This window comes from Canis aureus, chromosome 34 (assembly GCF_053574225.1).
Source record: "Canis aureus isolate CA01 chromosome 34, VMU_Caureus_v.1.0, whole genome shotgun sequence".
Classification (NCBI taxonomy): Eukaryota; Metazoa; Chordata; class Mammalia; order Carnivora; family Canidae; genus Canis; species Canis aureus.
In genome coordinates this window covers 8,369,271-8,394,189 of record NC_135644.1, presented here as the reverse complement: position 1 = coordinate 8,394,189, position 24,919 = coordinate 8,369,271, and the positions used below count along the sequence as shown (strand labels likewise).

Here is a 24,919-nt window from a genome sequence, read left to right as displayed (position 1 = left end):
CTGATAGACCAATCATAGTAACAAAAGACCATCTGATTTAAGACGTGATCAAAGTTTGGCAGCTTTCCTTTGCCTCAGAATAGAACCAGGGTTTAAATGCTTCAAGACCATGCAGCAAAAAATTCCATTTGCATAATGATACTTGCTTCTTGGAGACTGTATATATGTAGTAGACCTTGACATAGATTTAGCCTGTGGAAAAGGTTTTAGAAGGTTATATAGAAAATCTAAGAATTGTACTGACTTCAAAGAAAGATAAAACTTTCTCCATGAGATAACTACAAGTGGAGAGATATTTATTTTAAATTCTCATGTCACAGGAAGTATACTTTATTAATTTGGGAGCAGTTGAGAATAACGTTGACTCTTTGTTCCTTCAGTTCCTTGGGAGGGAGAGAAACATTGGAAGCAAACTTGGCAAAGCAAAAAGATAGGAACTAATTATAGTCCGGCAGCTATGAATAGAGAGTGAGCAACTTACACCAAAAATCTATATAATAACACTTTTGAAGTCATGAAACATTTGCATTTTGTGAATATTTGCAGTTTTTGCTACAAGTTTAATTTATCTGTAATATACAGATTTTAAATATTTCTCTACTTTAGCATTTATATTTCAGTTGGATTCTATGTTTTAATATATATCTGGAAATATCATCTTTCTGGGAACAAGACACAAGATAATTTCATGTATTAAGGTTTTCTGGTGGGTAGTGTAAAATAGCAGAACCACAGCTTGATGGTATGATAGAGAGAAGTCAAACTTGAAGTTGGGGTTGACTATAAAAGGAAAATGGCAAATGCAGCTAAAGGTGGGAGAAATAGAAGTGGTTTGGGGTGACAGTATGGTGACTGAATGGCTGTCCAAATACCACTGTGCAATGCTGTGGTCCCACTATTAAATAGGAGGCACTCTAAGGGAAATAGCATAGGTGGAAGAAGAAGGACTAAGTAAAGGGTAGAAAGGAAGTACAGTGCACATTGCATTTACATTGAAAGATTTGATTCAGCTAGACAAGAAGGCTTTAATTCACTTTTTTTTTCAATGAACAAGGACTCTAACCTCAAAATGAAGTGAATAGTTGAAATCATAGTTTTGTTTACCTTATTCCTTTCTTCATTGAATAGTGTCTGCTTATTTCTCGCTGGTTCTTTCAGCAGGTCGATGAAGTCATCATGGAAATCTTCCTGATTCACATTTGTCTTTAAAATGTCTCCCTGCTGTACAAAGCAATGGTTAGTGAGAGCTTGGCCAGGGAAGTTGGAAGCACAGTGCTACATAAGAACTACTTGAAAGAAAACCTAGGCCACTTGGAGCCTTTCAGCAAATGTATTCCACAAGAGACTGACTACTCTCATGATGTGATTTACAAAATTATCTTGTCAAGTGCACAGTTCCCCATCTACCTCGCTCTTTTGATAAAGTCCATTGCCAATAAAAATTGGTTGTTCAAAGGCCCAGCCAGAACAAAGTCATTAGTGAAGTAGGATGTACCTAGAGGAATGCTCTCTAGAGAAAGGATCATTGTGCATGGCGGTCTAAGCCATTAGGAGAGTCTGCGGGAGCAGTGATGAGGAGAAATGTCTGAAGATTTTGGTGGAGAACAAAGAGGAAATCCCAAGAATTTACATAAGCAAATGTTTGAGAGATTCGTGAAGAGAGGAAGAAAATATCACTGGGTGTGATAAAGAAAAAAAAATGAGAACAAAACATGAAAACCACGCTTAATGTGGGTGATGATATCTTGCTCATTATTATTATTATTTCATGGAGCTGTTTTAGTCATGGAAGTACAGGGTTTGCAAGCTGCTGGGGAGCCCCTGTGAGGGCTGAGAAGACTTGGTAAAGGTGAAAGGAGCCTCAGGTAAACCAAGTTTAGGATGATTGATTACACCACACCAGAACATTCTCTATTCCACCCAGACATGGTCATTAGATGGGCCTTAAAGAAATAGCACACTCCTCAAAGTCCACATGCTAATGAACTCAGAGATTTCAGGGAGAGATTCAGCTTTCAGTCTAACTCTAAAACTTAATCTGGTTGGTGTTAGTGGATAAATTAATCTGCTTTAGTACACGCTTGATATCTAATTTCAAAATGGTAGTTGTTGTGGAAAGAATGCTAGATTTTGAATTGCATTTAATTCTAGATCCCACCACTACTGATGGTGAGGCCCCAGGCGAAGTACTTTTACCATCTTTGAACTTCACCTCTAAAACAAGGAAAATCAGGCATGTGGGTAACTCAGTTGGTTAAGCATCCAATTCTTGGTTTCAGCTCAGGTCATGATCTCAGGGTTTTGAGATAGAGCCCCGTGTTGGGCTCTGGACTCAGCACGGAGGAGTCTGTGCTTCTCTCCCTCTGCACCCCCACCTCGCCCCACTCATGTGCACTCTCTCCTTGTCTCTCTCTAGAATAAATAAATAAAATCTTTAATGTAAATAAATAAAGTAAGGAAAACAGCATTTGCCTCACCACCATCACAAGGTTATTTAGAAATCACTGAAGTAATATATATGAAAAGCCTTTGTAAATCTCAAATTGTTATACAAATGGAAAGGATCATTATCACTATTTCAGCCTCGCTAGGGATTTCTGGGCCTATTTTTAATAACCCCTACAAAACAAAGCATCAACCTTAAAAACATAAAAACTAGACATTTATGCTCTCATGCAAACATCTGTAAAGTGTTAGTAAGCATTCTTTGACAAGCTTTTGTTCAGGCTGTAACTTGTAAGAGCCTTGCTGATGCATGTATCTCTTGCCAGAGAGGCCCTTCCTCATTTTTATATGCACCCAAATCAAACCTTTTTGAGCTATTGAATGATTCTTCTTCTCTGTACCAATCCTTTGAGTTTTTACAACAAATGCCAAAACTCTTTCTGGAGAACCTGCTTTAGGCAAAGCACAGTGTTAAATGTTGTGTGGGACCCTAAACTCAACAGAGCCAAAGGTTTCCTCAGGTGTAACCAAGTAGACAGGTTGGGGTAGTAATGGTAGTTATATGTGACCATTATAGTAGGAAAGAACACAAGTGCTCTGGGGATCAGAAAGGCAGGGACACAGCCAGCAAAGGAGTTGGCAGAGGAGGCAGCACTTGGGTTTGGCTTTGAGACATGGTAACATTTAGATAAGCAGAGAGAGAAGGTCATGTACATAAAAGTTTAAAAGCAGAAAACTCAGGAACGTGGGGTAGTAGACCAGTGAGACAGGGACCTACAATGAATAAAGCAGCACACTAATTTGGAAAGACAGCCTCAGAACATTGGAAAGCCTAAAGTTTCAACTAAATTTGGTAAGCAATGAACAATTTGTAGTGAAGTACTTTGGGTGTAAAAATGATACTAGCAGTTGTATTTAGAAAGGGTAATCCAGCTAGAGTATATAATCGGAGGCTCCTGACTAGTGAAAAAGGGAACCCAAGTGATGGGTTGAAAAATGAGAAAAAGAGGGTACCATCCTGACTAAGGGATGTGAAAAGAATGGGAACAAGGAAGTGGGCAGAGGGAATGACAAGAAATTTCAGAAAGAATGGCTATGAAGGTGAAAAGCAGAAATGGATAAGAGTAAATTTTGTTAAGTGGATCTCACTTGAAGATGTACAAAGGAAATGGAAGGGCTGATGTAAAGATCATAAAGAGCAAAGAGTCAGAGGAAGCAGCTATTTTCAAGCTATGTATTGGAAGTCAGGAGAAGAAACAGACCCTCAGAGAGTTGGGTGGAAGTGGAGAAGAAATGATCATTATTTAAAAAGATAATAAAAAGATAATAGGACATATGGCACATTCATACATCACTGGTGGCATTAAAACTGTAAAATGTTTGTGGAATGCAATTTAACTTATATATATTAGAAACATTAACAACTTCATACTCATTTACTCAAATCTGCTCTGGAGAGTTTATGTGTAGGGAATAACACAAGAGGGAAAAAATATGTATGAAGATGTTCATTGCAGTGTTATATAAAACAGTAAAAAAGTTGAAAATCTAGTTTCTTAAGGAAAAAAAGATAATTTGGTTGGTCACTGCCTCAATTAGCAAACTATTCTGAATGGACTGGGTCCTCAAATTTATGACATGGAAATTCACAAAGAAGAAAATGGTTGCTAGAAATACAATTCTGCTCTGAACTACAAGAGCACCCTTACGTCTCAATATCAACAATGATCATGATAATCACGGGTTTCTTCACATTTAATCCTCAGGGTTACTCTGTGATTACTTTCCCCTGTTCACTCCATTGTACAGATCAAGAAACTGAGACTCAAAGACATGAAGTAGTTTACCCCAAATTACAAATCCAATAATTGGGGGAATTGGGAGAACTGGTATTCCTAAGCAGCTATGTTTTACTCTAAAGCCTATGGTTTTAATTATCTAGTCATTCTCTCCATCCTAAGTAGCCAGTTCTTTCAGCCAGTCATTCAAACAGTACTAATGAAACTAGTTTTCACAAAATACAGACAAAACAATGTATGTATTTCTGTCTTTTAACTGCATTTTGCCTAAGCATTAGACATCAACATATTTTCTCTCTATCCTTTATTTCATCAACTTTTTATCTCATGAAAGATGCTAATGATTGGTTTAATACTTCCATGAAGCTAAATGTTCAGTGAATACAATACCTGAAGATTTAGTTTTATTTTCTCTGGGGCCATGATTTGGAAGGAAAAAAAAAAACCTTCCATTTATTATTTGGGAATGAAAACATAAGGCTACTTAATACAGACTTTACTTTGATTTTAATGGCACACATTTATCCTTTAGGATGTGATCCATGAAAATGTAAATGAGACACCTTAATTGTGTTTAGCCCTCCTTCCCAGCAATATTTTTCTCTGCAGTGATGGAAAAGAAACAGAATTAATTATCAGAAACACCCAGATAATTATGTTAGAAAGCTGTGAAACAAATGTGCACATTATGTCCCTTGAGAATTTCTATTAGAACATCTTTGCACCAGAAGACACTTATCAACACGTTTTTATTTATATCCCTTGAAAAAATACATATTCTGGAAAGAAGAAATTACCTTCAGCTTTTCTTCAAGCTCTGTGAGAGAGACACATAATTCAGTGATAGATTCAAGAACTTCTTTGTGTTTTGCCATGATTTTCTCAGCATATTTCTGTCCCTCTTCAAAACCTGGGGAGAAGGGACAAAAAACTATTTTTGAAATCCTTAGCAGAAAAAAAGAAAAATCCCAGGCATTAATTCACCTCCCCAGTGTCTGGTGTAAAAGCTGGTAGACAGTAAGTGCTTAATAAATACTTGTTGAATAGATAAATGAATGAAGGCATTTTTTTGAAACAAAAACAAAAATAAAAAAATCAAACCAGGTACCTCGGAAAAATGATTACATTTGCTGAACCTTGTCACTTTTATGTAACCTAAATCATACTGCTGTGTTAATATTCTTAAAGTTCCACTCTAATCCGTTTTTTCCTGCTCAGAACTTGTCATTGTTCAATCCGGAATTTGAAGCCCTCCCTAAAATGGTCTCAAGGATCTTCTCCCGAATGTATGTCACCCTAGTTCCTTCATATATTTAGTCTCTGGTCAAAGTGAACCAGCAACTCCTCCCCACCGCCAGAGTGGAGTGTAGGAGTTCCTACACCAGGAGTGCCCTTGGCCCCCTCCCTGCTGTCTACTCCAAATACCGATATCTTCAGTCAAGTGTTCTTAATCATCCCCCACCTAAATTTACTCTCTCTCTGCTGGAATAATAATAAAAATTGCTACCACGTAGTGAGTGCTTACTATGTGACTATGGATAAGCACTTTATGGATAAGCATTAATGTAATTACCCTCGGATTCTCAAGGCTCTATTATTGCATTTTACAAATGAGGAAACTGAGGCCCAAAGAGCCTCTTCAGGTTACCCAGACAATAATTGCAGAAGTAGGGATTTGAAACCGAGATTATAGACTGTGAGGTTTAGACTAAACCTTTTCACACTGGGATAGCCTGAATTGTGTCTCCTCCAGAATTCTCCTATGTTGAAGCCCGATTGCCCCAATCTCAGATTGCTGCTACATTTGGAGATAAGATCTCAAAAGAGGTGATTAAGTTAAAATGAGGCCATCAAGCTGGGACCCTAACCCAGGATGACTGGATCCCACCGTGTAAGATGAGGGAGCGACCCAAGAGAAGGGTGGGTGCAGAGGGAAGCCCATGTGAAAGGGCAGCGAGAAGGCAGCCAGCTGCCAGCCGAGGAGAGGAGCTGCAGGTGACACCAACCCGGGCAGCGCTGTGGTCTTGTGATCCTGGACTTCCAGCCTCCAGAACTGTGAGGAAACGAATTGCTCCCCCCAGGCCGTGGTGTTTTGTGATGCTAACCCTCATGAACCAATACACACTTTTCATATCACCTTTCTCACTGCATTTACCAACGTCCAGGCGTAGGCAGTGGATTCTTAAATGAAGGAACTAAGTTTTATTTGTCTTTATATCAATCATATTATCTTGGACATAATAGGTACTCAAAACAATTTTTTGAGCTACATTTATTTGCATTACAATGCCGGGTCCAGTGATGCTTGGGTGGCCTCCAAGAGTTAATACAATAATCCTAACACTTCTCACTTACTGCAAATGTTAAGAATTGCATAGCTTCCATACTCAGCAGATGAAGACTCATGCCATTCATCTTATTTGTTCAAGGTATTCACTCAATGATTCATTTATTCATCAAATATTTGTGAAGCACCTAGTATGTACCATGAAGCAGGAAACTATGAGGCAAAATCCCTTCTCTCATGGAGCTTACACTCTGGTGCAAAAGCCAGACAATAAACAAATAGCTATACTATCCATCTGTCTGTTGGTGACAAGGGCCAGGAACACAGGCAAGGCAGGATGCAGGATATGCGTGATGGGAGGGGGATTTAACTAGTATCGGGTCTTTGTGAGTATTTACCATGTCCTGAAATAATATATAATGATATTGGAAATAATTTGTTCTCTGTATTACAGTACATATGGTTCTATGCATTTTTATAGTTATACGTGGATAGCGTTCTATGTCACTTGAGAAAATACCCACCTGGCCGCAATGTGGGCAGCCAGCTGAAGCATTTTGCTCCCCTCCCCCCATTGCTATCTGCCTTCTGGGCTAGATTTGCCTGGCCACTGGGAACTACCCCTGTCTACAGGAACAGCATCAGGGGATTCATGAAACTTGTACCTCAGCACCCCCAAGGACTGTCATCGCCCAGAGGGCTTCTTAAATTAGGGCCTCCTTTAGATAGAAAGACTCCTGAGACAGACAACTGTTTTATCTTTCCTGGTCCTGGAGAAGAGAAAAGCAGAACCAGTGACATGATAATTTGAGTTCTCCTGTTTATCCCACAAATGAGAGGAAGGCAAGGGAACCATTTCTTAAATCCACAAGCCAAACCAGCTGTTTCTTAAATCCACAAACTACACCCCTCATGGAAATATGAGCGCTGCAGACTTCAATCTCAGCTTTATACCTCATTAAAGTGTTATGAGGAGTTTTACATGTTTTTCAAGAAATCACCCTAGTGGAGATGAGATTTTTTTTTTTTTTTTTTTTTTTATCTACAGAAGCAGAGCATTGTTGTGGTTTTCTTACCCTGGGGATGATCAACAGGAATAGGGGAGAAAAGAGAATAGAGAAGGAGGGTTTACACAAGATAGTTAAAATCCAAAGGCTTCTTCTCCTGCAGGCAGAAGCTCCTTCCTCTATTCCCTACTGTTTACTTTTGTAGATACGGGCTCTTATCTTGAGTCTCTTGCCTGAATAATTGCTGTAGTGAGGACCCTGAGGGCTTGCCTTGCTCTGCTTTCTGCTGGGTTAGGTTCGCTACAGATTTGTTCAATGGCAAATGCTGGATATTTTAAAAGAGACCTCACCGTATAAGCGCTGAGCTAGGTCACTGATCTCCTGAATCCTTTCTTCTTGCTGAGGCACTGAAGGCATGATATACTTATTGAACTGCTGGTGGAGAATTTCCACAGCTTCCTTTGTCTTGCACTCTGTGGAATATTTTCCAACTCTTATAACTGTGGCACTTGCGTCTTCATACCAAAAATGACACTAAATTAAATGGGATAAAGCACAGATTAAAGAGATGCCATCCTTCTAAAGTTCTTCATCTTGACCACTAAAGTATCACATTTCAATTTCCTCCAACTTTATAATCATGTTAGTTTGAACTTTCTAAGTCATAATAAGGAAAATATCAAAATATGATCATATGCTTCTGCACTAAGGTATTAGAGTTAGATAAGAAAATAAAGGTATGGAAATTCATTTGCCTTCCCCGCCTTCTTAGATTTGCCTGAAATATACTTCCTAAGAACATTGCAGACTTATAAGAACAGGCAATATAAAAAAGCATATGACACTAAGAAGAATTCAAATTATCAGCTAAAAGAAAAGAGAAAAAGCCCAAATGTGCAAAATCAAGCAAATTAACTGAAATTATTAACAAGATATGGATAAAGCACTGCCTAATTAACACTCTAATAAATAAATAAATTCTCTTTTAAGAACGAGATGTAGTCTATGGATTGAGGAAGTATTATCTAAAGAACAGTATTTAACCATTTTTTTAAAATAGAAGGTACTCAAATCAATATTTTCGAATATTGTACTCAATATTTGAAAAGCACAATAGAGAATTGAGACAGTTTCTCACCAAAAAGTACTAAGTAACTGTGATGGAAGGAATGTGTCTGACCAAGGCCAGAGCAGTTATGATGAGTGAGAAATAGAAACACATGACTCTGTTAGGAGCCGGCTTTAAATAAGTGCCATGGAGCCACAGCAAACCTGTGTATCAGATATAGAAGAATGATCATCCTCATCTTCCTTAGTGTGGTGTTACATCTAAAAGCTGCTGCATCCGTGGTAAAGAGAGACATTTTGTATCACAGGATAATGGGCCACAAAGAACTTCAAGTGTGGAATTTCTTCAATATGAAATGTGCAAATAATAACTTTAACTTGTCCAATTTCATATAGTTCATGCATACTCTGCCATTTATCCTCTTGACAGAAACAAAAATAACACCACTAACAATTTTTGTACCTGACAAATCCCAGCATTAAGGTTTCTTTCTAAATATTTTCAAATTTTGTGAAATAAGTCATTTTGAATATTTTAAAAAGATAGCAGGCAGTAAGCATAATTCTGTGATAGTGAAACATCTTGACTTGATGGAGTCATGGAGAAATGAGAAACCTTTATACGTTGCTGGTAAAAGTAAATTAGTAAAATCTTTCTGAAGAACAACTGGACAATACAATCAAACCTTGTGACATTTATCCACTTCAGTCTAACAATTCTATTTTAAGAAATCATCCTAAGGAAATAATCATGAAGAGGAGGATGATGCATAGATTTAATAACAAAATTAACTGCTGCAACATTGTTTTAGGGTAGCAGAGCAATTTTTAAAAGCATTACATATGGATACCATTACAGCAAGAAGAGGATACCTCTTCTATTGTCTCCTGGAGATGTTCAGTCAGGTCCAAATTCAACTTATAATCCATCACAACTTTGTTAAAATCATCCACATGTTTTTGCAAATCCTTCATGGCTTCCAAAAGAACATTAACTTTATTATTTGGATAATTTAAGAAAGAATTAGAAGTCTTCTTCTCAATTTTTTCCATTTTCCTTTTCAAAGCCTGTGTGAAAAAAGAAACAGTTTTAAAATAACTTCCCATTTTTTTTTATGAGGCTAGCTGATGATTACATATTGAGAGAAAAACTTGGGGAAGTTTTTGCAGCTTTCTCCATGATAATATATTAAAATCATAATGATCACAAATGCATTTTGGAAAGAATGGGTTTTCTTCCACATAGTTTATTGATGCAGCGTCAAAATCATATAGAAAATTCACTGTATACCAGGTCCTATTCCAGATTTCAAGAATTATATTATGATTTTTTTTAAAAGACATTGATCATAAAATATTTTACTATCTTCAGGGAGCTCATTGTCTCCTGGGAAAGGTATTCAAAGAATCTAGCTGGTACATGTGGTAATCAAGGTAGAACAAGAAGTTCCGGGAGTAGTGGAGGAAGTTCCTGACAGAAGCAGGTGCAAGCAGAGGAAAAGGGGTATAGAGAGGTGTGTACATGGATGTGCGTGCATGCGTGTGCGTGTGTATGCGTGTGGTGGGGAAGAACGGAAGCAGAGAGGCTGGGTAGGTTTGGTAGGATCCATCCTAGAGCTGCCTCGAGATAACGTATACATTTTATGCGAGGAACTTAACTGCTACAAAAGTGGAAAACCACCTTCTGAGTCCCAATGCTGCAAAAAAGCCCAACGGTTAGGCTTCTAGAATTGAAACGCAGAATGACTTTGCAATAATTGTAGTAGTGCATGTACACACATACACACAGACATGCACACACAAACACACCACTCACATTTTCTCTTTACCTGTATCTTTTCAGCATGAGCATCGACTTGTTGAATTTGATTCTTAAGAGCCTTTAGATTCCGAGCTTTTTCATTTTTCTTAGTGTAATTAAATTTTAAATTGTTGAATTTCTTTTTGATATCTTTGAATGACTCTTTGAGCTGCAGTTCGATAAAAAGAAACAGATGATTTGCTTAAAATGAGGACACTGACACTGACTTGTAATAAATAAAAAAATCTTAACACTTCAAAATATTTATAATCTTCCAAATGTATTCAGTGATTTTTCAATAGGAAACAAGTCGGCTAAGTAAACACATAATGTGAATTTAAATATATCCCCAAAATCTAAGATGTTCTTTGTACTATTTGATTTGTAATTTTTTTGAGAAGTGGCAAAAGAGGGGCAGAGGGAGAGGGAGAGAGAGAATCTTAAGCAGCTCCACACCCAGTGTGCAGTCTGAAGCGGGGCTCCATCTCACGGCCCTGAGATCATGACCTGAGCCAAAAATCAGGAGTCGGATGCTTAATCAACTGAGCCACCCAGGTGAACCTTGATTTGTAATTTACAATTAGATTTATAAATATAAAATATCCTTTGGCCTCCAAAAAAGCAAGTTTTTAACATGTCATAGATTCTCAACAACTCTAATTTTTTTATTTGTATTTATTTGACATCGTGTTTCCCATTCATTCTGTTCTCCGTATGCTAGCACTTGCCCCAGATCCTTCTGCCTCCTGGGGCTTTCTTCTAGCATCAAGGCATGAATTTATCAGGCTCCAATGAGCTGATCCTGTTGCAGAGGTCAATAAAGAGTTGACATTCAGACCACTGAGAACATAAGTAGGATAAAAGAGGGGACCCGATATGAGATTTAGTAGCAAAAATATTTTATTTGCCCAAATTCAGCCAAAGAATTATTTTTCATTAGAAGTTTCCTGAAGATCTTTCCTTCTTAGATATAGGCCACTAACTTCAGATGTCCTTCCAAGATGGAAAATAAAGTGACAGCATCACCACTGATGGCAACGCTAGCTTGTGTATAAACAGAGCCTATGGCAATGAACTGAGAGTAGGGCATGCATTAAGCTCGCCTTAAGAACACACAGTTCAACTTTACCAGTGAACCAAAGTTCTAAGCAGTCCAGTTCCATTAAACACACCACCTTCCATGCCCTTTTCCATATTCGAGAGAGATAAACATATTGACAGGCAACTCTCTCTTTACATTATCAGTAAAGAGAAATATAAAGAAAAACATAAACCTTCTCAGATTATATGGAAGCATTTAACAGCAAAAAATGAACAATGTCATGGTTGATAAATTTGAGCTATGATAAGAAAAGTCAGAGACACATTAAAATTCTTTTCAATGACAGCAAATAAATTATTTGGAAGGAAATAAAGGCTGTGTACATGCTAGGTTTTAGCCTTGTAATGCATAGAAAACATATCTGCCCTAAAAATATTTGCTTTCTCAAAATGCTTATTTCAAATTCCGCATATTGTAATAATGGAACCTTGACCTTATCTGTAACATTTCTTGGAGATAATTATCTATAAAGGCCCAAGCAGACTTGCATATATGGAAATTATTATGCAGATTCAATTTTTTCCTCTGACATACCTATACTTAATCAGTGTTGTTTATTTTATATGGTAAATGAAATTGTTGAATACTAATTTTAAATTACCAATTAAGCCAACCACAGAGATCATATTAAACATTTAAATTGATAAATCAGTAACATCCTAGAAAGGTGGAAACTATTTCGCTATTAGAACTCACAAAAATATTTGAGAAGATCGTGTTCAACTGGCATACTTATGAAATAACCAATTAATATGAAATTTAAATTTTAAATATTTAAAAATACTAAATAAAATCTAAAATATTTAAATTCTTTGAAATTCAGTGTTTTAATACACATGTCTTCGATTCTAGTGAGAAAAGACAAATGGGATTGAGATATAAAGGGACTATATCCAGGACACCTGGGTGGCTCAGTGGTTGAGAGTCTGCCTTCATCTCTGGGCATGATCCTGGTGTCCTGGGATCGAGTCCCCCATCTGACTCCCTGCAGGGAGCCTGCTTCTCCCTCTGCCTCTATCTCTGCCTCTTTCTCTGTATCTTATTAATAAATGACATCTTTAAAAATAAATAAATAAAGGGACTACATCCTGAGTTATTCACATTAAACTTTGGCAGGAACTCTTCTCCTCAAAGTCATAACCTGCAACTATAGGTATACACAGATTCTTGTATTAAAAAACATGTCCCCAGTAGAGAGTTACTGCTTAACTGGTACAGAGTTTCTGTTTGGGATAATTAAAAAGTTCTAGAAATGGATAGAACAATGTGAAAGTACTTAATATCATTTACCCTTAAGATGGTTAAGGTGGTGAATTTTATGTGTATTTTACCGCAATTAAAAATAATTTTTATTTTAAATAAAAATAAGCAGAATAAAAGAAAAAAGAAAAGGGAAAATATATGTCCTGTCACTCACTAATATCTATCATTGGAAAATAAAATTTTATACTCTTTTTTTCTCTTACTGGAACATGATCTATATTATAAACTTCAGTCTAGAGAAAGGAAGAGGGGCTCTATCATCAATCTCATAATCACTGGGTTATGTCTGCTAGTTTAAATGGGAAAGATCAACTTCTATTTGAAAACTGTGTGATGAAGGGAGAAAGGCTTGAGCCTTAATATTGTAATTCTAAACCATGAAATTTTAAATCTACTTTGGATCAAAAAATTTAAGACTGATAAATGATGAGCACAATTTTATTTCTGTTGCTGCAGAATGTATGCCCTTCCACTGAAGATGATTTATAAGACCAAAGAGTATTCATGGCGCTATGGGTATGTGAAATGGAATCAGCTTCTTTCTGACACATGAGCTCCTTTGACAAAGTTGCTGGCACTTTTCTCTCTTGGTCCTAAAAAAATTTATTTTAAATCTTGTGCCTATCCCAGCTCAAATTTAAGACTATTGCAGACACAAGTGGAAGGCAGCATGAACGAAGTACGTTTAACAACTAGATTTTCAGGAAAATCTAACTGTGCTTACATTTCTTACCTGCATATTCCAACATGAAAACTTAACTTCCCATCTAATCCCCATATAACTTGAGATCATATTTTTAAAGGAACTGAGTGCCATGTTTGCTTGGCTATGGGATCATTGTTCCTGCAGCTGTTTCTAACTTTAGTTAGCTTGTCAACAATGGGGAATGGTGAAAATGGCCAAGACAACTGCTCAATTGGAGCACTCAGGCAGAAAAAAACACCCAAAGCTGGGGCAGGGTATTTTACCCTATTAAAAAAATTTAAATGTTGTGATAATCCATATTAATAAAAATTCTAAAAATCTTTAAAATACTAAGAGAAATTTTTTTTTCCCTAACAAATGGTGTGATTTTCCTATCTTTCCACTTGGTCAGATCCTCCATATTTGTTATGGAATTAAGTTAATAGAGTCATGATTAGGAATAAAATTAAGCCTTTACAATTGTAGTTCTCTTGCAACTAACAGAATGAACATCTTCACCATATTTCCCAGGGAGCTGTAAGCTTCTCTCAGGGTTAGGAATAAACAAAGCTTCTTTGAGAAGAAGCAGAAAGCAAAAGAGGCTGATGACGACCAGGCTGGATTGTTATTCTTAGTCTTGACTAAGCTGGTTGGGGCTGGTTTGGCATAAGAATGTATTATTGTGAGTTTGTTGTTGGCAAGGCCAATTTATGTGAGGGACATGGGACATTTTAAAACTAAGGAAATGCATTAAAAACAAAAGCCTTTTGGGGCCCTCTGGGTGGCTCAGTTGGTTAAGCATCCGACTCCTGATCTTGGCTAAGGTTTTGATCAGGGTCGTGAGGTCAAGCCCCACGTTAGGCTCCACGTTGGGCATGGAGCCAATTAAAAAATAATTAAAAATAAAAAATAAAGCCTTCATTGGAACTATGGCACAGGTTTGGCCAGAAGCAAAATACAAAACAAATAGTCCATTTCTCTTAACGTTCCCTTCATGAGTTTCATTTCTTGCCCATCCTTTTGCCCACTCCAGGAAAAAGCTTCCAATGCTCATTTTCAGCAATGGAAGGCTTCGCAGTTACCAACTCCCAGGGATGCCTGAATTTGAAATGAAAGGACCCAAAGATTTATAATTCAACCTGAATGATTTGCTACGATTATTATGGACAAACTATTAAGCTTAAGGCTTGGAGAGATTTCAAGACAAGGCCCCCTTGGCTTCTGTCCTCCTGTGCTCCAGGCAAGCCCTGCGGTGGCACAAGTGGGACAGCCTGGAGAGAGAAGACGATTGCTCCATTTGACATTGGAGATGGCAGTGTGTCTCAGGAATGGCTCTTTTCTCCATCCTGCAAGTTCTGTGTGTTCATATTATGTTTGTGATATTTTCTGGACATGGTAACGATGGGATCCCTGGGTGGCGCAGTGGTTTAGCGCCTGCCTTTGGCCCAGGGCGCGATCCTGGAGACCCGGGATCGAATCCCACATCGGGCTCCCGGTGCATGGAGCTTGCTTCTCCCTCTGCCTGTGTCTCTGCCTCTCTCTCTCTCTCTCTCTCTCTCTCTGTGACTATCATAAATAAATAAAAATTAAAAAAAAAAAAAAGAAAAAGGGTCACTTTGCAGATGTGAAACAGTAAACTTTTAACACATTTTAAGCCTCTGGGATGGACATTTTCAGAACAAATTTCTATTCTCTTATATATATCCTTTCAATGGACCCATGGTATGGCCTGGTCACGCTGGCCATGACTTAAATTCTATGGGCTTTAATTCACTCTGGACTCCATGTTTCCTCAGGAGTTTTGTATTCTTATGGTCCAGTACACAATAGCCACGTTGGTGATATGTGTCAAATGATGATAGTTTGGTTTTTTTCTTAAAATGATGAGTTAGGGTTATCAATCTAGAAAATAATAATTCTCTGCACTACACCACAGTGATGCCCCACTGCATGCTATATCTGGCCGTGCACTCTTTTGCTGCTTCTTATCCTGCCAGCGGGTGACTCTCCAAGGTCATTTTGTCAATAGCAAAGTGCTATGGGATGTCAGGAAGTTTTATTTTATTAGTTGGCTCTGTGTCTCTTCCCCTATTCTAATTTACTGCTTCTAATCTGCTTTTAATCCCTGGAACTCAGATGACCAATTTATCCAAATTGACAAAAAAAAAATTTGTGTAATTGGAACAGGAGACTCTGACATATGGAATATACCTATATATACACCGCATCCTTTTCCACTTCCTTCCTGATGGGTAAGATGTTGCTACAGTGTAAAAATTTCAGGCTAAAGTAATATAATTATAAGAAAGCTTGTTTGCAAGACTTATTTTGAGAGAATGGATCCCAACCCAGTTCTGTCATTGCTATTTTTTTTCCAGCAAAGTAATTGTGACCCATAATGAGACTCCAGTTACAAATTTCCATTAACATTATGTAAATGTAAAAGTAATTTTTTTGGTCAGGTTGCAGACAGGAAACATGCTTCATATTAACTTACTATGTTTCTAAACGAAGACGTGTAACAGAATGAGTAACAAAAGATGGCCTGCCACGTATTCTCACCGAGAATGTCTATAATGCACTTTGTGTATTAACAGCTTACTTATGTTGCCAGGCAAGAACATATATAGTGAAATTCAACATCCATGCATACAAATGTATTTTTGTGTGAAACGAGTGGGAAAAAAAACTCCACAAAATCTGGGCAGTCTGAAGGTTGTGAAGATAGACATGGAAAAAATGAGATTTTACCAATTTCTTCTGTTTTGTGTAGTGTACGAAATGAGAAAATAATAATATTTTACCAAAAGATAATCAAGGCACAGAACCATGGTTCTTTTGTTTAAAAAATATCACATCATGTAAAAAAAAAGAAAAAAGATCACATTTAGAGCACCTCACTTTATTTTGCTTTGAGGTACCGAGGCCTCCGCTAGCTTTTAGTGCAGTTGTAATCACATAAATTAGTTAGGGCATCATCAAAAAGTAATTTTGGTTGAAATGACCAAATGAATTGTGCTATTGTAAACAAATAGCTTGTAAGGATGCGCAAGGAAACAAGGCTAGACGAGGACAGCATATATAAAGCGTCCACGGCACATCAGATCATGCAGTGGTTGAGTGGGCTAAAGCAGTAAGTGGGGAACTCTGAGTTTAGCAAGCAACAATGTGTTGCTGTCTGAGAAATGATGACCAAGAGATGAGCTTCTGGCCCAAAGCTGACTCCTCAACACACCACGAACAGAAACTCTGCAGGGTGGGGGCACACTGCTCAAATGCAAATCCTCACCTCAGTTTTCTCCTGTTAAAAACTAAGATGTGTTGACGTTGAGATCTCCCCAAATCTATTTTAACTCAGAGTTTGTGAACGTTCAAGAAGCACTTGAAGAATATTAGAAGCGAAACATGTTTTCAAATCAACTTAAAAAGTAAAATGCGATATTTGCTCTCGTTCCCTGGTAGGGTGACTTTATTTTTTTAACACAAAAAAGTAGTGTGACATGCTGTTTTAATGTTTTGTAATGTCTTAAGTACCTACACCAAGTATTAATAATGATAATATAATAAAAATGTCTAGGTGTATAAATATTATATCACCACTTGGAATCTACTCATCTGGAGTCTGATATTCACAATACAAACTAGAGTGTATGTATATTTATTTTACTAAAGTGCACTAAAAATATTCCTTCTGATTATTTTTCCACTAGGCTTGTAGTTGGAAAGTCCAGGGTGTGGGCGCTACACTGTGACATGCCTACTATTTTTCTACAAGAAGGAAAGGAAAAAAGGACCAAAGATTCTCAGAGATCCTTTAAATGTGAAATTATAACCCACACCGAAGATTAGCTGGATAGGAAGTGGAAAGAAATGCGGAAGACCAGTTCTCTTAATGTTTAAGATTATGTTAAAGTGATATCTGATTCCTCCATGTATCTGCTTGCTCATTATGGTACAGACAATCCTGGGGCGTCCCTACTGTGACTACAGAGGACATCTGTCATCCCAGCTGGCTGGCTCCCAGCAGAGGCTCCTCACGAGGCAGCCTGTAAATAGAACCACTGTGGGAAGGGTCTGAACAGCTCCATAAATGCCACAGCACTTCAGAAAGAGGGAAACTGAGCCCTGGGACTGCTGGGAAGAACCCTGGGCCTCTTCCACTTGTGGTTTCGGTTAGTGTACAGCTGCACATCCCTGCAGAGGGAGAGATCTTTGGCAAAACAAAAGTTTACCGAAGAAGAAGACAAAGAAGGAAGAAGACAAGGAGGAAGGGGAGGGGTTGAGGAAAGGGTAGAAGGACGAGGAGGAAGGGAAGCAAGAAGGTAAATTTGGGGGGAAAGGTTGTAAAAAAAATTATTTGCAAGCCTGCAAATCTACGTGTTGCAGACTTGGGGAGAATGATGTTTTCTCTAACAAGATGTGAATGTGTGGTGTTAGCTGAAACCAGAAGAGGCCACAGAGGGTAGGCTACACTCTGGGTTGAACCCCGAATGAATCTCTAGCCCAGAACGTCTCCCTGCAACACAGAGTCTGAGCGGCAAGTCTGCAGTCCGTGGCTGTAGGCCCTGGGGCCTGTGTGGCCTTTCGTGCTCTCTGCCTCTCTCCTGCTCACTCTCTGCACCTGCCTGTAGTCTGGGGACGTGCGGCCTACAGGAAGGAGCACTGCACAGCTGGACCATCACCCCAGTCTAGTGACTCACATGTTAGTCTGGGAGCTAATGTTGTCTGAATATTTGATACTTGCTGGGCCCAGATTGTGTACATTGGGCATAAACAGAACATTCGAGAAGGTTTATCACTTCCACCCGCCTTTGTAACGGACTTGTGACTGATGGACTCAGAAACATTTTGCTCTAAATGGAGACAAGTCCAGAACTGCAGTACTTTGTATTGTGCTTGTCAATTCTCAAAAACCAGGGTCTATGTTTTGCCATCCTGATCTGTGTTCTCACCCCAAAAGAAGTTTATTTAAATGGAAAGTTTAGAGGAAGGCTATTGGGGCTCACGACACATTTGGGGGTTGGTGTTTGGGTAGAATTGAGGGAGAGGGGGTGGGAGCATGTGTTTGTGAGGGTGTGCACGGGTGCAGAGGAGGACTTTCATCTGTTATTGCTTTTCCTCCAGAAGTTGTCTTGCCAGTAAGCCACTCCATTTGAGTAAATATGAAACCAGCCACTTGACTTTGGTGATGATACTTTGCAGCCTCGGAAGCAATGAGCCTTCTCCCCTGACCCTTGGCACCCCCTTCACCATGAGTCAATGGTACTTAAATAGAATCTCAGCAGGTTGGAGCTGGCTTCATTGGGACAGCGTCACCCTTTCTGTCCAGATAGGCTATACCCGCTTGAGCAAGCAACTGCTGTACAGCCTTGAGTTGGGGAAAAGAAAGCAAACAGACAACCATAATAGTGCATTCTAGGTTTTTCTATGCATTGACAACATACTGGCTTGGGTGCTTGAGGTTTACTCAAACTTTCGGAGCCCTGAGATCATTGCTTAGTGGATTAAAGGTCAAGGTCGAACAAAATGTCTCCCGCTCCTGTGTGCACACGTTCAGAGCGGTTTGGGGCCGACTCATGTCGGCTCTCAGCCCTGTCACCCCACCTCGTTTATACTGTCCCTCGTGGTGCAGTACTCCAGGCTGCAGGCCAGGGTCCGTTCGTACTCCTCGGCCTTGGCACGCCCGCTCACGCTGTCCCCCTCAAGGATGTCCAGCTGCTGCTGCAGGTCCTTTGCAGAAACGTTAGAGCAGTTCTGAGCACGAAGGAGAAGTGGAAGTGACAAAGGGAGGGGGCGAAACAGCAATGAGACGAAGGTGCTATTTACCCGCATTATTAAACTCATAAAGGCCATTAAAAAATAGGTTCCTGGCTTACCTTATCTTAAGCACATTTGAATATAATGATTTCAGAAAGAAGCCAGACACCACCACGTTGGGGAAGGCAAACCATTGCATTTCTAGTCTTGAAATCTCAATTTTGAAGATTTGCTCATCATACCCAACCCTTCAGAGACGCCGTTTATTATAAGACATAATTTTTACTTCAAAAGGCATAAAATATGCATTGGAAGCATTCAGCTTCTGCACTATAATTTTCTTGTCAACTTGAACTTGACCTCAGGTTCATTATGCAAGTGCACCAATCTCTGCTCAGCACAGAGGGCTGCTGAGTCCAAGGCCAGATGAGGGTTGGAGAACAATTTATAATATTATTTGTGCAAAGTGAGACATCTTACTTTTTTCTTTCCTTTTATAATAAATTTAGTAATAAAATAAAACTCTTTAAAAAGAAAACTCCTTTGTGGTAAAAACTGATTCTAAAAACAGTGACAGGTATTTTGTATTTCTAGGTCTTTTTAAAAGATTTTTAAAAAAACTTCAGGTTCACTGCATTCCATATTGTTTAAACGATATCCTAAATGAACTTTATTTTTTTAAAAAGATTAATTTATTTATTCATTCATGAGACACAGAGAGAGAGAGAGAGGCAGAGACACAGGCAGAGAGAGAAGCAGGCTCCATGAAGGGAGCCCGATGCGGGACTCGATCCCGGGTCTGATCTCATCCCCTTAAATGAACTTTAAAGTAAAATTGGCCATTATGATTTTATTAATATTATACATATTGGATAGAATAAAATTAGGAATTTGAGAAGGATTTTTTTAAATCAGAGTCCAATGTATTATTTGTAAAAATTTGATCTGGAAATATTGTCTTCTGGGATGCCTGGGTGGCTCAGTGGTTGAGTGTCTGCCTTTGGCTCAGATCATGTTCCTGGGGTCCTGGGATCGAGTCCTGCATCAGGCTTCCCACAAGGAGCCTGTGTCTCCTTCTGCTTATGTTTCTGCCTCTTTCTTTGTCTCTCATGAGTAAATAAATAAAATCTTAAAAAAAAAAAGAAGGAAAGGAAGAAGGAAAGAAAAAGATTTTCTTCTTTTTAGGCTCCTTTGTTAAAGTCAGTTCAGTGACATAAAGCATATCCAGTGACTAGTATCAAGCCTTTGATGAAGCCTGGAGGCTCCACCATTATGGGCTTTTATGGATAAAGCAGTTTCTCTGGGCCTTAGACTCTTCTTTTACAAAATGAGTGTCCTGGGCTGGATTATCTCTAGGATACCTTCCAAATCCAAAATGCTAAGGCAGAATTGGTCCAATCAAGATATAGTCAGAACTACATGAATAATTAAAAATTTTCTAGTAGTCATATTAAAAAGTAAGAAAGAAACAGGTACAATTCATTTTCATAATATAGTTTGTTCAAATATCATTTTAACATGCACCCAAATGTAAAAAATATTAATACATTTTTTATACTAAGTCTTTGAAATATAGCATGTATTTCACACTTACAGCATGTCTTAACTGTTGCTAAACTTCTATCAGAAATACTTAATCTGTATTCAAATTTTGCAGTTCGTAGTTTAAAATGTAGATTCACATATCCATGCTGTTCCCAATGTACTTACAAGTTTCCCCATAATTACACTGAAGGTCAGTTTTAAAATTTAAATTAATTAAAAATGAATAAAATTGAAATTTTCAGTTGCATTAGGCACGTTTTGAATGTGAAAAACTGACTGCTATATTAGAAAACACAGCTCTACAATTCTATTTTTTAATTAGTGTGAGAATAGATGTATTAAGCAAGACTTTTATAAACAGATTTCTCTCCTTAAGAATTGTTTTTTTTGTTATTGTTGTTATAGGTGGTAGGAATTAACCACAAATAACTATCCCAGTGGTTTAATGTATTTTTGAATTTAACATTTACTGGCAATCTGCCAGGTTTCTTTGATATTATACCCCAACTTTCAGCTTTAATTAGGTATGAATAACAGTGTTGTTGCTTACAGGCCGCTGCACTGATGAGATGATGTCCACTCCCAGGGAAAGGGCCAGGTCATGGAGATGATCAATCTGTGCCTGCTTATCCTGAGAGCGGCTGAGGTGAACCCGGGCTTCATGGGCATCATCCAGTTCCTTTGGCTGTTCTAAAAACTCCATTTCCCTTGATTTGTTGAGATGACCCAGCTGGAATTTAGGACATTAACCATTAACATAGGTTGCAAACTTTCATGAAGACAGATTTTTTTTTTTTTTTTAAAAAGCCCATTTCCATATTACAAATTTTACTACCTGGTCAAAATGCTGCCAAGCCCATCTGTAATTATGAGTGTCACAGACAAAGAAATGTTACAGTGCTTCAAACTGAGATGGTAAAATGGAGGAATTAACATTGCCAGTTCTATTAAAGAAGAAAACACTCTTTTTTGGTCATAGCCCAAAACCTTTGCAAAATCTGAGTAAATTCAGGGGCTATTTTAAAGGGATATCAAATAAATAAATAAATAAATAAATAAATAAATAAATGGATATCAATATATGTTCATTTTCTGTTAATAGAAGCTAATAACTATGAAGCTTTACTGAGCACTCCATAATGTCAGGTACTTGAGATACCCTCCCCCTCCCAAAAAAAAAATTTTTGTTTTCTTCCCTCAAAGAACTTACAGTTGACTTGGGGCAGGGGAGTAATTAAGAATCAAGATGCTAAGAATGACAAACGTGTGAGATAAATAATGAAACTTCTGCAAATTTAGAAGGAAGACAAATTCCAAGTGAGGCAGATTTGTTGGAAGCAGGGGCAGGGTTTAAAGAGTAGAGAGGAGAGAAAAGGACCTGTCAGATAATGGTGCCTGGGAGCCCAGGCTGTGAGTTAGGAATGTGTGCACCATCTTTGAGAAACAAAGAGCTCAGTTTGGCTGGAACATAAGGGAGGATCGAGGTGTAGTGAGAAAAGTTAAAGGCCAGTTTGCGGAAAGCTCCTAATACCAGAGTAAACAATTTGGTCTTTATTAGACAATAATTTATTCTTAATTTCATGGTTTAAAACAGAGTCTTCCAGGTATCCGTGACACATCTTACCTTTTCCTTGACTTGGTGGAATTGGACCACCTTGTACAGGATATCCTCATAATCTCGGGTTCTCTCTTTCTGTGTTTGATGGAGATGAATAAGCTCCTTCAGTTGTTGTGACTTCTCTTTCACGGGGGCTCCTTTGCCACTTAACTCTTCTGATTCTTTTATAATGTACTGAACTTCATCATTCAGTTGCTAAAAAGTTAAAAGCAATAAGAGATATCCAGCTTTTAGAGAGCTTTTTACTTTACACCTGACTATACAAAGATCTAAATCAGAAATCATTCTCTCATTGCTAACAATTACTTTTGTCAGCCTCACCCCATTCCCTACAAATCCAGGCTTTGGGCTTGATGCTAAGGATACATTATTCTCTCCCCATCTTCTCAGAAATAAAAATAAAAAGTATTACCAATGCAAAAAACGTGTTTCAGAGTCAGCTGGTAAAACACAAAGGCCCATATTTCTATGGCACACCAACTACTCCAGTTATGTGCTAAATGAATGTATTTTTGATATTTTGTGAAGCCACAATCATCTCTGATATTTAATACAGCCTAGAGTCAGACGGTATGGTAAAAACATCATGAAAAGACAAGTCTAAAAATATATTGGGGGAATCACTTGTCCTCTATGATAACAGAATGATCAGAATGAATTACCAGCTGAGCAACGCGTTAGATATGCTGCTTTAAAAATGGTCATCCCAGAATCCACAAATAGCCAGCACATGTAGGGAGGGATAAAGCAGCTTCCTTTTTACCCAGCACTGCTCAGATATCCCTTAGATGAAACCATGATTCTGGGATAGAACTTGCAAAGGGTGGACAACTCAAGGAGGAAGCCACTAGAATGTCAGGGATGGATTTTACATCAAGGAAAAAAGTCATGGAAATGATTTAGGCTAAGGAAAATAATTTGCAGAAGAGTAACATAAAAGTCTTCAAGTTGAAATCAAGCATGGGGCCATCAAATATATGCACATCACAGTGCATAGCCTGGGAATGCCCTGGACAGAGGACTTCACACACTCGTGCATTTTTAGGGGCACATGCACACATGCGTACATGAAATGCAAATAAACATCTAACACAGGGTATATCAAAGTCCCTAACATGTAGGCTAGTTGAATTTTCTAAGAATTTATAGGAAATCATTCATGGTAGGCTACGACGGGGTGTTTTTGGGTGTGGGGTGTGGGGGGGTTGGTTATATATTTATATCAGTTTTATTTTTAAAGAATCTAAAATAGATATTCCCTAAAGGAACCTTCAGTTTTCTGATTCGTCATTCTTTAAAGCCAACACTTATGAAGTAGTGACCAACAGAGACACAGATATCTTAACTTTGCAGCAGCCAAGAACAGGAGGCCAGGCAGGAGGACAGCATGACTGGCAATCATTTTTGGCAGTTGTATCAGGTTTAGGAGCAGCAGGAGGTGAAGGGTATGGAATGCATTATCAGTCAGGGCCTGGGAACATGACTCATGGTTTTCTCTCTCATATCCTGAGGGTTCTCTGAGAAGGGGAATGAGAGAGGCACAGCGAGATTCCTGGGAGGGTAAGAGGAAGCTGGGGTGCCAGTGGGTGGGGACAGTGACATCAGAGTGGTAATTCCAGGGACAAAGGGCAGCAGAGCCTCTGCATCAGAGCTTGTCCATCCTTTCTCTGAGATATCTTAACTCTAAAACGTGTCTAGGGATCCCCGGGTGGCTCAGCGGTTTAGGGCCTGCCTTTGGCCCAGGGCGAGATCCTGCAGTCCTGGGATCGAGTCCCGCATTGGGCTCCCGGCATGGAGCCTGCTTCTCCCTCCTCCTGTGTCTCTGCCTCTCTCTCTCTCTCTCTCTCTCTCTCTCTCTATGTCTATCATAAATAAATAAATAAATCTTTAAAAAAATAAAAATAAAAAAAATAAAACGTGTCTAGATACCTCTTAAGAAAATAATAGGGTGAATATATGTGATAAATACTTTAATAAAGAAATAATTCAATGTAAAATTAATGTAAGATAAGAATCTATTAAGGACATTTTGCAGCCTGAATGCTTGTGAATCATCAAACACAGACTAGTGCAGAACAACAGGAAGAAAAATGTATTTGAAAAGTGGAGTTTTAGACAAGCAATGCTTTTGTTTAAAAAAAAAAAATAGCGATTCACCAGTCTGTTAAAACTAATTAGGTAAACCTCAACTGAACAGCTTTTAATTTTTTTCCCATTTGCCCGGATCCATCAGTCTGTTTTGTCACCTGGAGCTGAGGCTTCATTTCGTTCCATTTTTTCTGTAGACCTAAAATGGTCTGGAGGCTCCCTCCAAGGTCAAGGGCAGACACAGGCATAAGTGCTTCCTGAAGACATTTTAAGTTGTAAGTAGTCTGAAATAAACATTAGATAGTTATGTATTTGTTTTCCTTGACACCATCAGCAAATATGAAACAATCATTCCAGTGATGACTGGTACGTCATCGAACTTCTCCATCCCCATGAAAACATTCACTACCTCAAATGAGTTCATAGTTCTAAACCACCAATGAACAAAAGTGCA

General features: G+C 38.4%; 1 protein-coding gene and 1 long non-coding RNA gene across 3 annotated transcripts in view; one reads left to right on the top strand and one right to left on the bottom strand.

Annotated features, from left to right (window-relative positions):
* The window catches only part of CCDC141 (coiled-coil domain containing 141), a 175,355-nt gene that overhangs the window by 9,718 nt on the left and 140,718 nt on the right, over window positions 1–24,919 (bottom strand). Inside the window, exons 14-22 of one of the 2 annotated variants that reach the window (XM_077883463.1) lie at window positions 24,624–24,749; window positions 22,384–22,572; window positions 21,310–21,489; window positions 19,062–19,211; window positions 10,436–10,576; window positions 9,480–9,674; window positions 7,889–8,072; window positions 5,042–5,154; window positions 1,105–1,218 (exon numbers count right to left, since the gene is read on the bottom strand). In XM_077883463.1, coding sequence (XP_077739589.1) covers window positions 1,105–1,218; window positions 5,042–5,154; window positions 7,889–8,072; window positions 9,480–9,674; window positions 10,436–10,576; window positions 19,062–19,211; window positions 21,310–21,489; window positions 22,384–22,572; window positions 24,624–24,749 — 1,392 coding nt within the window. Of the gene's footprint in view, window positions 1–1,104; window positions 1,222–5,041; window positions 5,155–7,888; window positions 8,073–9,479; window positions 9,675–10,435; window positions 10,577–19,061; window positions 19,212–21,309; window positions 21,490–22,383; window positions 22,573–24,623; window positions 24,750–24,919 lie in introns of both variants that reach the window. The other variant, XM_077883462.1, reaches the window with a different exon arrangement.
* On the top strand, window positions 3,179–15,048 carry LOC144304871 (uncharacterized). Its single transcript, XR_013371864.1, has 3 exons — window positions 3,179–3,298; window positions 13,229–13,288; window positions 14,491–15,048. It is a non-coding gene; the product is annotated as an uncharacterized LOC144304871 (long non-coding RNA).